Source organism: Drosophila sulfurigaster, chromosome 2R (genome assembly GCF_023558435.1).
Source record: "Drosophila sulfurigaster albostrigata strain 15112-1811.04 chromosome 2R, ASM2355843v2, whole genome shotgun sequence".
In the NCBI taxonomy this organism is placed as follows: Eukaryota; Metazoa; Arthropoda; class Insecta; order Diptera; family Drosophilidae; genus Drosophila; species Drosophila sulfurigaster.
Window position 1 is genome coordinate 37,530,632 of NC_084882.1, and position 16,205 is coordinate 37,546,836.

At 33.9% G+C, this 16,205-nt stretch overlaps 3 protein-coding genes across 3 annotated transcripts; 1 reads left to right on the forward strand and 2 right to left on the reverse strand.

The window, feature by feature from the left end:
- Positions 1-1,252: 1,252 nt before the first annotated feature.
- On the reverse strand, positions 1,253-4,336 carry LOC133838785 (leucine-rich repeat protein soc-2 homolog). Its single transcript, XM_062270011.1, has 3 exons — positions 4,122-4,336; positions 3,158-3,593; positions 1,253-3,095 (listed from the first exon to the last, which is right to left on the reverse strand). The coding sequence occupies exons 2-3, from the start codon at positions 3,504-3,506 to the stop codon at positions 1,651-1,653; spliced, it is 1,794 nt and encodes a 597-aa protein (XP_062125995.1). The 5' UTR covers positions 3,507-3,593; positions 4,122-4,336; the 3' UTR covers positions 1,253-1,650.
- A 548-nt stretch (positions 4,337-4,884) lies between these two features.
- Positions 4,885-6,589, reverse strand: LOC133838789 (U-Kazal-Dg21.2). The gene is made up of 3 exons (XM_062270015.1): positions 6,485-6,589; positions 6,013-6,138; positions 4,885-5,953 (listed from the first exon to the last, which is right to left on the reverse strand). The coding sequence occupies exons 1-3, from the start codon at positions 6,522-6,524 to the stop codon at positions 5,883-5,885; spliced, it is 237 nt and encodes a 78-aa protein (XP_062125999.1). The 5' UTR covers positions 6,525-6,589; the 3' UTR covers positions 4,885-5,882.
- A 74-nt stretch (positions 6,590-6,663) lies between these two features.
- On the forward strand, positions 6,664-9,782 carry LOC133838786 (cathepsin D). The gene has a single exon (XM_062270012.1). It carries the CDS (start codon positions 6,909-6,911, stop codon positions 8,040-8,042), a length of 1,134 nt encoding a protein of 377 aa, XP_062125996.1. The 5' UTR covers positions 6,664-6,908; the 3' UTR covers positions 8,043-9,782.
- The last annotated feature ends 6,423 nt before the right edge of the window (positions 9,783-16,205 follow it).

Sequence of the window (16,205 nt, forward strand, 5' to 3'; positions counted from 1 at the left end):
CCACACTGGAATGTTATAATAAGTAAATTATAGTTGAGACACCGGAGTTCTTTTTATTAGATATGTCTACTTTTCGCTCAATATTTTAATGATTAGAGTAAAGTATTTAAGTTCAGCTCAGATGACTAAGCGTTCATGCATCTGATGATCATTCATCAAAAATCAAAAGTGAACAAAGATTTTCGGACTTTGGATACTTAATAGTCGGTTTTTGAACTGATTATTAATGAAAATAGCAAACATATGTATTAACGAATGCATCTGAATGTTTTTTGATTGTGGACATTGGTATAATTCTTTTGTATTTTTGTGAGTTGTCCATGGGTATGTCTTTTAGGTTATTGGTTTAGTGCACCACTAAGTAATAGGTCATACATACAGTCTACCATCGAATAAGCGAACTATACACATATCGGCATGAACATATATAACTTGATTTTTTTCATTAATGTTTTGTAATGTGCATGACGTATATGAATAAGTAATTTATATTTATGTATGTATCTATACACTCATAGTTTTGCATTCGTTGATTTAAATTTATATATTTTTATTAAAAGTTTAAAGTCCATTTATCTTGGAAAACTCAGCCCATTTTTATTATTAAAAAATAAACCTTCTTAAAATATAATTTATTTTGAGCTTCTTGAATATAACTCTCAGTTATGTTTTAGTAAAACAGTCAATGGTAAAACTTTTTAAATCACGAAAATTTTCGAAGGGAAGAATTTGTGTAAATTAATGCTAATGAATGCGGAAAATTAAGTTCAAGTGACACCTTAACGCACACAAACCACTGATAAATTTACAATTTTTTTTTCGACTAGATAACACCAAGTATTAAGCTTACATACAATGCATGTGAGTGAACAATAGTTTACTTTCAGTATATACTATTGGTTTGTTGACTCGTATTTCGCTAAAAGCAAATAAATTTGTAATGTATTTAAATACATATTATGTTATGTAGTTTTATTATCGATGAAGTATATCGTTTCTATATATGTACACCTCAATTTAATGCATATTACTTGCTTAAACCACTCAAACAATGATCTTTCAATTTTAATACAATTACTTTAACATATATATATATTAATATATATATATACTTATATAATAGTAGGTTTTAACTATGTCATAGTTATACATTTTTTTCAAACAATTCCTTGGCGTTTGTTTTTCGTGTTTTATGATTAGCATTTGCTTTAGCTGGGTATAACGGCAATAGATTTAGAGATTAGGTTCATACTACACCATCGAAAGCTTTTATTTAATTGTTTATGACTAGCTTAATGTACAAATATCGATCAAAAACCTACTCGACAATACATTTGAAAGTGAAATATTTAACAAATAAATGTAAAAATAGGGTGAAATAAATCGGGGCAGTATTACAAAACTCGGGACATTGGTATATTTTAAAGCTATTATCGGCCTGACAATACACTCCAAACCCATTGGGAAAGATATTAGTTTTACTGGCAGAGTAGGAAACAGGGAGAAAACAAGGCTAAACTTGCAGCGTTAGCGCCGCTCGCTGGCCCCTCTATCTGTTTGTTTGTGATGCGTCTGCTGCACCGTCTGTAGCTCGTACTGATAATAACAGTCACTGCCCACATAGACGGTTCGCCAGACGCCGTCAACATCTCACATTTGCCGGTAAGGTGAATGCATTTTAAGCCACTGCAAGACCAAAGAGGGTCCTCCAGCTTGAATCTCTGGTGGAATTGTGCCGAGTGGGCATTTGTCAATATTTAAATACTTTAGATTTTGACATAATGCCAGCTCAAATGGTAACTTTTCCAAGCCTGGATTTTGATTTATATAAAGGTTCTCCAGGCTTTCCAGTGAACCAATTTCTTCTGGCAGAAATTGTAAATTGTTTTCGCTAACAGATAGGTGTGTAAGATTGCTCAAGTGCCCAATGCTACGTGGCAGCATGGTTATCTGATTAGTTTGCAATATAAGCCGCTGCAGTTCATGCAATAAACCAATCTCATGCGGCAAAACTTCGATGCGGTTCTCTTCTAGATCCAAAATTCGAAGCTTGCGCAAATTTCCAATTGTGTTGGGTATCTTTTTGAGCATGTTGTTGGAAAGAATAAGTATTTCCAGGTTTTGCAGGTTCATTATATCATCTGGTAATTTTTGCAGTGCATTTGTAGCCAAATTGAGTTCGACCATGTTAATCCAGGTGCCTACGTCTAGTGGTAAAGCAGTTAGCATATTCTCCTTCATATTTAATTTTGTTAGGCCCTTAGCTCGTGAAAATATACCATAGGGTATTTTGTCGATACGATTGTGCTCTAGATTTATGCTATACACATTAGTGAATTGCGCTGGCCCCCCTGTCGGATAACTGGTGAATTGGTTACGTGACAGTGTAATCGTTGTCAATGCACTCAGGCTAGCAAGAATGCCATCTGGCAACTGGGTAATGCCGTTGCCCTCAACATTAAATTCATCCATGCATTTGCAGTTCTTTAACGAAATGGGTACACAGTTTAGTCGATTATATCGTAAACCTAAACGTACCAGACACTTCAAATTACCAATACTATCGGGTATGTCAAGTAGCTCATTGTGCTGAAGATCAAGTGCACTTAGATTTACACAATTGCCAATATCATCCGGTAAGTGCTCCAAATGGTTATGAGATACATCGAGTGTAGTCAAATTTACTAGCGCGCCAATAGCACACCCCAACTCCTTGATTTTGTTCTCACGCAAACTCAGCATTGTTAGGTTGACTAACTGACGCAGCTCATCTGCCACAGTTGTGATTCTGTTGAAACGCAAATACAAAGTGGTCAATGTGAGCAGTTTATAGATGACCGGTGGAATTTCAGCAAGTTTGTTGTGTCTCAAGTCTAAAACTTTTAGTTGTGTGCAGTGCTTCAACGATTCCGGCAGCGATGTTAGCGAATTTTCATTTAGAGCCAAATTCCTCAAGTTCACTAGACATCCAATCTCCGGGGGCAACTGTCCAATTTTGTTGCTATACAAGTAAAGCTCGGTGAGATGCACACATTCCCTAACCGTTGAGGGAAGAACGGTGATGGAGGATTTACTGAGGTCCAAGCGCTTAATACCTAAAATGATTGGTATATAATGAAATAATGATATTATAATGATCACTTAAGATTTAGTTCACCTTCATCGCGGCAACGTTGCAACGCTTTTATAACATCTTGATCTGCTTGAATGTTTTTAACAATTTTTTTAGTGGTTGGCTTGGGTTTATTTGATTCAGGATGCTTCACCGTCACCATCTTGGGACGTGTCTCGGGCGGCATAATTGTATTGTTTTCGTTGTGTGTTAGGTTTTGATCGCTGCTAAATCCGCTCGATGGATCTCGGGCACCGCTAATGATTCCTCCTCCCCCTCCACCACCAAAGCAGTGCGTCGCTTCAGACTGGCCGCTCCCGTTACTTTCGGTGTTTCCCGTAGACGATAGTGATGTAGTTGATGCAGTTGCACCAGCCGAGGAGCACAAGTTCATAATTTTGCCCAGTCTTGCGGTACACGGCGGCAATGTATTGCCCAGATGAATGCCAAAAGCAAGTGATTAGGAAATCGTAGGTATTGTCTGAATAGTAATATTAAAATAGAATCATTAATGTATTTTAACTCTATAGATAACGATCGACCACACCCATATACATATATAAATGTACATATACATATGTCAAGGTTAGATGGAAAGACCAACCAAAGACAACTTCTTATTGGATCTAAGGTATTAAAGAACGTCAAGTAAGCGTTTAAAAATACTATTCTCTTAACAATATAAGAGTAATAACATAATCGTAATATCATAATACATGCCCTTTGGAAGATAAGACTTCTGTATTATTGCCACTCCTTTTTTTATTATTAATCATTTTTTGGTGTTGTGGGCTTATTACTCGCATGATCATTTACGCGTTGTACTACTGAAATAATAAATCTGCGCACTTTTAACAGTGCCATATACGAGGAATACACATTTTCTAAAGGTCATAACGGATAAGAACTAAACTTCTATAATAGCATATATCATTGTATATATCAAGTTAAAAGGATTTCCTTTCGTTTTAATATTGCAAAAGTTACAGTACAACACGTCAAAACTTACAAGTTCTTTTCAAATTTAGCGTCGCACCGGTATAAGCAAAATCAACATATTGCACAGAACTTGCACTTTTCTAGCGAAAAACCATTATTTATAAATTGAAATATTTTAAATTATTTATTAAAATCGACTCGCTATATATTTTTTTTTAATAATTCAATAAAAATTAAAAGAACATTAAAGCCCGAGTGGCAACTAAGTGACCGTGATTTAAATCTATAAATTGACTATTTTACGCCATCAAAATATCCTAAAGTAAATAAAAGGCAGCTGATAATAATTTATCTTGAATATTTGTAGGATGTAAGAAACACATATAACGACAAGCAAAATTCGTAACGACGTTTTTTTAATTGATATTTTAAAGAATCAGAGAATATGTTATTACACTACTCGAACACTTGTTACACGTCTTTAATTACATGCATACCTTCATACTGTCTAGAATATTCTATATATGGTCACACTGCATAGAAATTATAATCAACGTATGGTAACTTTCGGTATTTTCATATATTCAGAGTAACATTAATATTAATGGCAAAGGCATTTTTAACAAATTTCACTATAAATACAATTATAGGAATTCCAAAGATCCCACTTATCAAGGTTATTATTACTATAGATTTTAATTTAAATATATATTTTAAATTTGTTTCCATTCATATTTATTTTTAATTTTTTTTGAATTACTTTACTTGTAAGCGTAAATAGTAATGAAAGTTGTCTGGATCTGAAGCATTTTTTTAATATGATTTTATATTTTGTATACATATGTAAAAATGTATATAACGACATGTGTATACATTTATGTATATAAATATATAATAGGCTTCAATATGGTGTATTGGGATAATATAAAATTTCATTCACTGAGCATTTTATATAAAATCATACCTTTGTCAAGAAATTTATTCGCAATTCATTATTAAATTGTTAGTTATCAGATATTTATATTTGCTTTTTCATATAATTGTATATATATTTAACTAGAAATGTATGAACATATGTATGTATGTATGTGCGTATATCAACTTAAATGTTATACAAATATACATACATATATAGGAAAACAGAATTTTGATTTAAGAAAATATTAGTAAAATGATTGTTCCATACATTTTCACATTTTTGCATTAAACATACATATAACATTTGGAATTGAACAAACAAATATGTTATACACACATATGTGTGTATGTAGTATATATGTATTTGTGTAATTATATTATTAGTAGTGTGCAAAACGTATATACACCTTCTAAAACTGAAAGACAACTAACCTGTTAATAAAACTTGCCACTTTAGGAGCTATAATTATTTAGAGTTTTCCGCGTTCACTTTGGTAGCTCTTTTTTAAATGTTGACCTGGCCAAACACACTTTTGCTATACGTTGTTCTGCTCTATGTGCATACACATACATACATATGTATGACTGTGTATACTTACATTCAAATATCTTAACCACTTAGCTTCCTTGCTTAACTTAAATACTGATGTTAACGTTTGCAATATTTGTATACTTGATGTTTTAGAGTCGGTAAGTTATCGTTTAAATTTAATTAATTATGTTTTAGTTATGCTAATGTAATTTACTCAGATGTTTCGCATAAAACATTAGCACGTATGTGATTATATGTAAATATGTATGTTAGTATATCTTGACGACTTTAAGCCACAGCCAACAAAAAAATGTTTGCAACGCATGCGCCGTAGATTGTAGCGCCATCTAGCGGTATTTTCATATTGCATCCGTGTCGCTTTTAAAGCTCTAACTTTCGTAAATCTTCATTGCTAATAAATTCACATGCCTGTTGAGATATGATTCGATAGTCTATTAAAAAATAATTATTAATGATTAAAATTGAACCTTTGAATTTTTTTGTTACTTACCTTTTTGGTACTTGCAGTTATACATTCGCATCACACAACTGCTGGCAAACGTTCGCAAGTATCCATTGTGGAATCCACAAACAACGCGATATCCGGTAGGACAGACATCGTGACATTTATTTGGCACTGTAATGAAATGACTTAAAATTTAAAAATGCCAATGTCCTGCATGTCATCTAATTGCTTAACCTTCTATTGTAGATAACTGTCCATATATAATACTTATAACAGTTAGAAATGTAACCACTGTTAGCTTATAATCAAAAGTTTGTGCACTTTTCATTCTAGGGTTATGACTTTCTCGCGGTATGAAATTTTTTTAATAATGACTGAATTAAAGTATTCATGTATAGACTCTTTACGTGTATAATAATTATTTGTTTTTTGCATATTTGTTTTCAAAAATTGTGTCAATATTATTTTAATTTATAAAAATACTTCATATCTGGCAACTGTTGTGCTCGTGCATTACCTTTTCGTTGAAATCGTCGAACGGATATATGTACATACATGTGTATGCATATTTGTAGATAACCCAAGTAAACTTTTTCATTTAATATTGGTGCTTGTTTAAGTTCAAATACATATATAGGACACTGGTATGGTATTGTTGTGTTTATTGTAGCCCAAGTCAAACTAATGAAAATTTTCCGTTATAATTTGCATAGTTAATGTTTCAGTATGCATGTTCCGTTTAATTATGATTGTGGGCGTGTAACGCAAATCTTGCAGTCAAGCACTTTTGACAAAAGCTAATTAAGCTGAAAAACATATAATTGCAAAAAAAATTGCATATTTCATTAATAGAATGGGTTAATTACTGCAAACAACTGTAAGCCGTTATTCGAAAAGTGGTTTAAAAAAAAATGTTAGTTTACCTGTAACTTGCATTCGAGATGTTTCAATTTTTGTCATTGCTATTCTGCGAGCTACTTATTTTATTTCTTACGACAGTCGGTAGTCGTATGCAGCAAGGTTCCTTAAAAGTATCAGAAAAATCTATGGTCAGTCAAAGATCTCCCAGTTTTTCGGGGTCAGGTGTAATTCAAATTTCTCTAAACACTCGCGATAATGTGGAATATTATGGGTGTGTTGGTATGGGAACACCTCCCCAAATCTTCAATGTGCTATTTGACACCGGCTCAGCAAACACGTGGCTACCTTCTAGCAACTGTCTTACTATCAATTCCGCTTGTCAGCTACATAGTCGTTACAATGCAAACATGTCCTCAAGCCATAGAAGAATTGGCCGTAACTTCACTTCTGTCTATGGAAACGGGAATGTAAGTGGCTACCTTTCTCAGGACACATTACTATTGGATGGTGTTGAGCTATCTGGCTTAATTTTTGGCGAAACATTGCTACATTATCAGCCAACGTTTGTCAACACGAAATTTGATGGCATTGTCGGATTAGGCTTTGGCCAGCTTGCTTGGAAAGATTCTATCCCCTTCTTTCAACTTCTCTGTCAACAGAACCATATCAAAAAATGTCTGTTTTCGGTTTATCTAAGACGAACGACTGGGGACAACTACGGTGGAAATATCAAATTTGGAACGATCGATGCTGATAAATACAAAGGGGTACTTCACTACGTATCACTTCTGGATACTGGATACTGGCAGTTTAAGATGTCTGGTGTATTTGTGGGAAGCAAGCAAATCGAGGATAACGTGAATGCTATTTTAGACACGGGGACATCGCTAATTTTGGTACCGCATCGAGTCTTTGACAAGTTACATGAAGCCATTGGTGCTAAGGTAGAAAACAATAGTTATGTACTGAGTTGTGAACGAACCCAATTACCAAATGTTGACCTCCGTATTGGGGGAAAAATTTATTCGATTAGTTCTATAAACTATATTGTTGAATTTGAAACTTTAAATACAAAGATGTGCACAAGCGCTTTTATACCAGTTTCTTTAGAATTCTGGGTACTTGGCAATATCTTCCTAACACTATTCTATAGTGTTTATGATGCGGAAAATAAACGTATTGGGTTGGCCGAAGTCGTGGGAGAATCAAATTGAAATATTAATCGCCATGGAAATAATCTGTGTTATTATATATAAGTTAATAAAATAATTGTAATTACATACATTTACTATTATTTTTATTATATATCATAAAATATTTGGATCATTGTATACACAAATTACCCATTTTTTGTATATGTTAGATATTTCTTAGAATCTCTAAAATTCAAAATATGTATGCTACAATTGATAAGACAAGTTAATACACTTATTTGATATAAATCGGTGAATGACTTAATACTAACCACTTAGCACAGCTACTCATTGCTTTTAGTTATAATCTGAATAATCTGAAATCTGCATACTTTTTGACGCCTGATACCCGGTTATGCGGGAATATATTTCTAAGAAGCTTTACAAAATGTGACGTATGCCGTTGGAATTTACAAAAATGATTAACATCTTCAAATAATTTTAAAATACGCAGTTCAGTAATGTTAATGAACTTATTTGATAAAATCAGTGAATGACCTATTAACCACTTAGAAATACTACTCTTTGCTTTTAGTTGCAATCTAAAATCTGTTTACATTTAACGCATACTGACTGAAAGGTTTAGAAGGAGCAAATATCTAAAGAGTCAAAAGGGTTTCATTTGTTTTGAAAATTAAAAAAATATAAACATTATAGTCAACGAGACAGCATGACTTTGAAACCTTAATTTGCCTCAAATATGTAGTATAGGATAACCATTGGCCATCAACGGATTAATTAAATTGAATTACTTTTAAAATATGAATGTGTAATAATGTGTTTAATATATATGATTAATTATTACTTTATTATTTTGGACAAATTAATAATGGTTTCCATGTCAATCAAAAGTATAATCAACAATGTAAAATTCAGTGGAAATGCGAAAACAGCTTACAAATCATTTGGAGTCTCAACTATAAAAGTGTTGTATTTCGACTGGATGAACATCATTAGATTAACCATATCGGAATTTAACACTAATACTAAAAATGGCATTCTCCCATGTGCTTGTGTTAAGTTGTCTCTTATATGGAGTTGTGGCCCATCGTCCAGCTCCGTCGTATCCGTTAGCGACTGGCAAGGCACCTGCCGCGATCAAAGGCAGTGGTTCTGTCCCTGCGAATTCCTATTTACCTCCGCCTAAGGAAATAGGATCTACTGGATCAAAGTACACTGCCCAGCGCACAACTGCAACTGTCAATGCTGCTAGACCAGCTGTTGGCCAAACCACAAGCTCAGGACTTTCACCTTCCAATTCACCCTCAACTAAGGGTTTGGCTGGTGTCCGTCCAGCTACCCGACATGGGTCACATGGATCATCTGTTCCAAGATTAACTAAGCAGAAACCAATTGCGTCAGTAGCAGGACCCAACGTAATTTCAGGATCCGCAGCCGGAGCAGGTCGACCAATTAAAAGCGGACGTCCCACTCCCCAATATTCTGGTCGTGGTGTTTCACGACCAACTGCACAGAAGCCAATAGTCGGAGCACGAGCACCTAAAACAATTTCATCATCCGGTGCAGACCGCATAATCGCTAGCGGCCGTAAACAAAGTGCCAAGAGAATTGGAGTTTCAGCAGCTCCTGGCCGTCGGACTGTTGGGGCACATGCTCCCTATTAAATGTTTTGTGTAATCGAACTTGCAGCTATCATTGAATCATCGACCTCAGCACTTAATTTTGAATATGAATCTAAAAAGCATTATTATTTTTCTTGTACGTTAAAATAAACTTCAAACACACTGTCTTATAATTAAATTGTTTTTGTAACCCAATTTTGTTATTCCGAGATTTGTAATCAGAGCTAATACATCTAGTAGACTTTTACCCCTTATTCGATATCTTTCATATGATCACAATCAAATTTTATTCTTATGTATCCCAAAATAAAACACTTTTGTTTTGCGAGGATAAAAATTCGGTACTTAAAAGTCTAACAAAAAAATGTAAACCTCCAGCTCCTAAAGCTTTGTACAGAGAGATGGATTGGTATTCATACGGATAGATAAAGGGCAACATTTAATCCTTTCAACTTTGTGGTGGATTAGTACATAATACGGCAATGTATTTTAAGTTACTAAAGTGGTTTAATCTGCTTATACGCAAAAATAATGTTTTTAAATATATTTTTAAATTATTTATAATATTTCGTTTGTTGAAGTCGAAGTAGTTAAAAGCAGAGATCTCGGGTCGCATAAAGTATATATTTACTATATATGTATATAAAGTAATAATAAATATTTATAGTAGTATAGTATACATATGTATCTTTATTTATATAGCAAAAAAAGTCATTTCCATAAAATATATATGTAATTTTGAATGTAGTATTATATTTATGTACCACACATAGACTTCGGAATACTTCATTATTTTTTCGGAATATAGATGTGGTGAAAATATGATTGTAGAGAAAATGGGTGAGGGTATCTTACAGTCGAGCACACTCGACTTTCGGCTTTCCTACTTGTTTTGCAAAGTTTGTAACGAATGGGTATGACCTCATTATTATACAAAATATTAATAATATTTAATGTAATTAACAAATGTATATGACCTCATTATTATACAAAGTTTGTGTTTTTTTGGAATGCAGGCATTCTAATTAAATTCCATCCCGATTTAATTTATAATAAAACAATTTAATATCAGTCGAAGAACGTAATAGCTTGAGATTCTGAAGATTCAACTATAAAAGTGCTGAAATTCAACTGAAACATCATCATTTGTCAAGAAAGCAACCTTTAATTCAATTCTTGATCTTAATACGATACTAAAAATGGCAATTTCCTACGTCCTTTTGCTGAGTTGTATTGTATATATAGTTGGCGCTCATCCTCCAGCTTCCTCGCACCTTTCATCAGGCGGAGCTATAAGTCGTCCTTCTTCTAAAGGGTCTGTAGCTGGACCAGCCATTTCCTATGTACCTCCATCTAAGGAAGCTGGTCGAGCTTCTGGACCTGCTAGATCTGCCAACCTAGGTGTTAACCAAGTTACGGTGTCAGCGTCAGCATCTACCAATTTATCATTAACGGAGAGTGTGGTTGGTGTCCGTTCATCTGCACCCGCACCTCGACGCGCTGCTCCGAAACCTATTTCTTCATCCACAGTGGGAGTAGGTCGTCCAATAAAAAGCGGACGTCCAGCTGCCTTAGCGACCGCACCTGCTGTTCCAAGATCAACTCTTCAGAAGCCAATTGTCGCAGCTCGCCCAATCAAAAGCGGAAGACCTGTTTCAGGTGGAGTCTCTAGATCAATTTCATCATCGGGAGTCAGTCCACAGCGCAGAATTGTCAGCGGCAGCAAACAAAGTGTCAAAGAAGTGTCAGTTTCAGCCGTAACTGGCCCTCGCACTGTTGGGACGAAAGCCCCATATTAAATGTTGTGATTAATGAAATTTTGAGTTTCATAACCGTTGTAGATTTCGAATTCTTGACCCCTTCACCCAATTTTCAATATGCATCGAACATACTTAATTATTTGTCTTTTACTTTAATAAAATTTGGTATTCATACCTTTAATCAGTGAATATTTTAAACCATTTTTTTATTTTATATATACAGTATTTTGTATATATATAATATATATTTATTCCCTTTCTTGCCTATATTTAAAATTAAACGAATTGATGTTATTTGAAATAGACTCACGCATACCGTACAGAGAAACTGCAATTTTCACACACCAATAAAAGAGTATTGAAAACTGACAATTTATTTTGTTGTTTTTAATCTTAGCTTTTGCCATATTGTCGAAGGTAAAATGAATCGCAGGTAAACTAAATTAAAATATTTTTATCAAAACACAATGTGGTCATTGGTGCATATATTTAATAGTAAATAAAACTCACATATAGTATATGTGATTCAGCATAGACTCGGGATACAGATAAACTGCAATTTTCAACCATCAATAATATAACAACCCTGTAATTTTTACATTTTTTTTTGTTTTTTTTTTTTATTTAACAAGCTTAGCTTTTTATATTTGTCGAAGGTATAATGACCAAAGCTACTTGTAGTTAAGAAACTACACCATCGAAATAAAAAAAACCAAAAACAATGAATAGCAGGAAGCACCAAGCAAAGTCAACAAAAATATTTATATCAGAAAACAATGCTGGCACTAGTACAACATAGTATAAATAAAGGAAAATCCCATTCAGACTGATAAGAAGCATCTTCAATATTATTTTAACTTTTCAAGAATAATGGGAAACTTTGTGTTACACTCAATTTTGATCCCAATTTGTTGGCTTTAAACTTTTAGTTGATTTGGTAGAGAAGAACACTAGACTAATAAGTAATAATTGGCTACTTATTAAATTATCGACGGAAAATTGTGTGTAATCGCTTTTACTCTGTTGTTGTTAAGTGAAATAAGATATTTTTACGAAAAAATCGTCATTTTATTTTTAAAACCTTCTGTTGCTCGTATCATTTTCACATAAATATATACTTTTAATTTGCAATATAAAAAATGTAATAGACTATTATTAGATATGTTGGTTGAGGTAAAATTTGTGGTGTAACAACAGGCCCAGGATTTTGGACCACAGGACGGTTAACAACAACAGCTGGTTTGAAGGGTGATAAATAGTTAGTTAGATAATATATATTTAATATTGAGTGCAGTACTATATTTATGTACCACATATAGACTTCGGTATACTTCATTATTTTTTCGGAATACAGATGTGGTGAAAATATGGTTGTAGAAAAAATGGGTGAGGATATCTTACAGTCGAGCACACTGGACTGTAGCTTTCTTACTTGTTTTTTAAAGTTTGTAATTGTAACGAATGGGTATGACCTCATTATTATACAAAATATTAATATTATCTAATTATCTAATCTAATTAACTAATGTATATGACCTCATTATTGTACAAAGTATGTGTTTTTTTTTTGAATGCAGGCATTCTAATTAAATTCCATTCCGATTTAATTTATAATAAAACAATTTAATATCAGTCGAAGAACGTAATAGCTTGAGATTCTGAAGATTCAACTATAAAAGTGCTGAAATTCAACTGAAACATCATCATTTGTCAAGAAAGCAACCTTTAAGTCAATTCTTGATCTTAATACGATACTAAAAATGGCAATTTCCTACGTCCTTTTGCTGAGTTGTATTGTATATATAGTTGGCGCTCATCCTCCAGCTTCCTCGAACCTTTCATCAGGCGGAGCTATAAGTCGTCCTTCTTCTAAAGGGTCTGTAGCTGGACCAGCCATTTCCTATGTACCTCCATCTAAGGAAGCTGGTCGAGCTTCTGGACCTGCTAGATCTGCCAACCTAGGTGTTAACCAAGTTACGGTGTCAGCGTCAGCATCTACCAATTTATCATTAACGGAGAGTGTGGTTGGTGTCCGTTCATCTGCACCCGCACCTCGACGCGCTGCTCCGAAACCTATTTCTTCATCCACAGTGGGAGTAGGTCGTCCAATAAAAAGCGGACGTCCAGCTGCCCCGTATCCAAGATCGACTTTACAGAAACCAATTGCCGCAGGAGTAGGACCGAAACCACTTTCTGCATCCGTAGTCGGATCAGGTCGACCAATCAAAGGCGGACGTCCAGCTGCCTTAGCGGCCGCACCTGCTGTTCCAAGATCAACTCTTCAGAAGCCAATTGTCGCAGCTCGCCCAATCAAAAGCGGTGTTTCAGGTGGAGTCTCTAGATCAATTTCATCATCGGGAGTCAGTCCACAGCGCAGAATTGTCAGCGGCAGCAAACAAAGTGTCAAAGAAGTGTCAGTTTCAGCCGTAACTGGCCCTCGCACTGTTGGGACGAAAGCCCCATATTAAATGTTGTGATTAATGAAATTTGGATTTTCATAACCGTTGTAGATTTCGAATTCTTGACCCCTTCACCCAATTTTTAATATGCATCGAACATACTTAATTATTTGTCTTTTACTTTAATAAAATTTGGTATTCATACCTTTAATCAGTGATTATCTTAAACAATTTGTTTATTTAATATATACATTATTTTGTATATATATAATATATATTTATTCTTTTTCTTGCCTATATTTGAAATTAAACGAATCACGCATACCGTACAGAGAAACTGCAAATTTCACCCCCCAATAAAAGAGTATTGAAAACTAACAATTTCATTTTGTTTTTTTTTAATCTTAGCTTTTGCCATATTGTCGAAGGTAAAATGAATTACAGGCAAATCAAATTAAAATATTTTTATCAAAACACAATGTGGTCATTGGTGCATATATTTAATAGTAAATAAAACTCACATATAGTATATGTGATTCAGCATAGACTCGGGAAAACCTTACAGATAAACTGCAATTTTCAACCATCAATAATATAACAACCCTGTAATTTTTACTTTTTTTTTGTTTTTTTTTTTATTTAACAAGTTTAGCTTTTTATATTTGTCGAAGGTATAATGACCAAAGCTACTTGTAGTTAAGAAACTAACAATGAATAGCAGGAAGCCCCAAGGCAAAGTCAACAAAAATATTTATATCAGAAAACAATGCTGGCGCTAGTACAAAATAGTATAAATAATGGAAAATCCCATTCAGACTGATAAGAAGCATCTTCAATATTATTTTAACTTTTCAAGAATAATGGGAAACTTTGTGTTACACTCAATTTTGATCCCAATTTGTTGGCTTTAAACTTTTAGTTGATTTGGTAGAGAAGAACACTAGACTAATAAGTAATAATTGGCTACTTATTAAATTATCGACGGAAAATTGTGTGTAATCGCTTTTACTCTGTCGTTGTTAGGTGAAATAAGATTTTTTTTTACGAAAAAGTCATTATTTTATTTTTAAAACCTTCTGTTGCTCGTATCATTTTCACATAAATATAAACTTTTAATTTGCAGTATAAACAAGTAAGAAAGCTACAGTCGAGTGTGCTCGACTGTGAGATACTGCCTCACGTGTATCGATCGATTCTCACTAAATATACCAAACGGTATATTTGTTATATCGATATAGTACCACATTCAAAATATACCATAGATGGCACAATATACCAGATTGTCGGCCAAAGCAACTAAAATCCCTAGTAAGTAGGCGTTTTGCCCATACAAAAGTATTTCTTTAATAACTTCCACAATTTTTATCTGATCGTAACTCCAATTAAAGTACTTAGCTAGAGCTACAAAAATAAACTTTTCTTATTTTCAAAATTGTTTCAGTTTATGTTATTTTCAATGTAAAGAGTCTCGCACGGGACAAATTCCGTCATGGAATTACCCATATGTTTCCTATTAGAAATAAAGTAAATACATTTAATTGTTCTACTTTATTTTATATCATTGAGCAGTGACGTCATTTATTAACACATCCAAATTACATTCGAAATGATTAGTAAGGAGCGCGGGATCCAACAGTGCGGGAGCCAGATTGAGCTGGTATTCCAATTTTGCCGATTGAGATTGGACGGGCTGACGGTGCGATGGGCAATGTAATTGGTTTGGCGGTAGTTGCTGCGGGAGTTGGTCGAGGTAAAATTTGTGGTGTAACAACTGGCCCAGGACCTTGGACGACGGGACGGTTAACAACAACAGCTGGTTTAGAGGGTGGTAAATAGTTGGTCGCTGGAAGAGGCCCAGGACTTTGGACGACGGGACGGTTAACAACAACAGTTGGTTTGGAGGGTGGTAAATAGTTAATCGCTGGACCAGTGACTGGTGCTGGGTTTGTAGTTGGTGCTGAAACTACAGGTCCTTGAATAGCAGGACGTCCAGCTAATGCTCCACATACAAGGCAACCTAGCACTAGAACGAATGTAGCAGTCATTTTTTTGTATTCAAATTTTTAAAAAAATGGAATTAATTCGTTGAAGCTTTTCGGACAACTGATATTTTTTCAGAATATTCACTACGCTTTTATAGGCCCACAAAAATCTAATTTATATCCTATTGAAATTTAATTATATCTAATAATTGTGCAACCGCATTAATAATTAGGTTGAATTCCTTTTACTCATAAATTATATGCAATTTCAACACTTAAATAATATTTTATCTTTTAAAAGGGTGGAAAGTACGTGTCTCAAGTATTTTTAGCAGATAAAATCTGTGGAGTTGTTTGACCTCAAGCCAACGCATTCATACCTTTATTTGAAATAAAAGTAAATGTATTTACTTTATATTGGTGTATTATTATAGTATTTATTATTATATATAATCGGGTA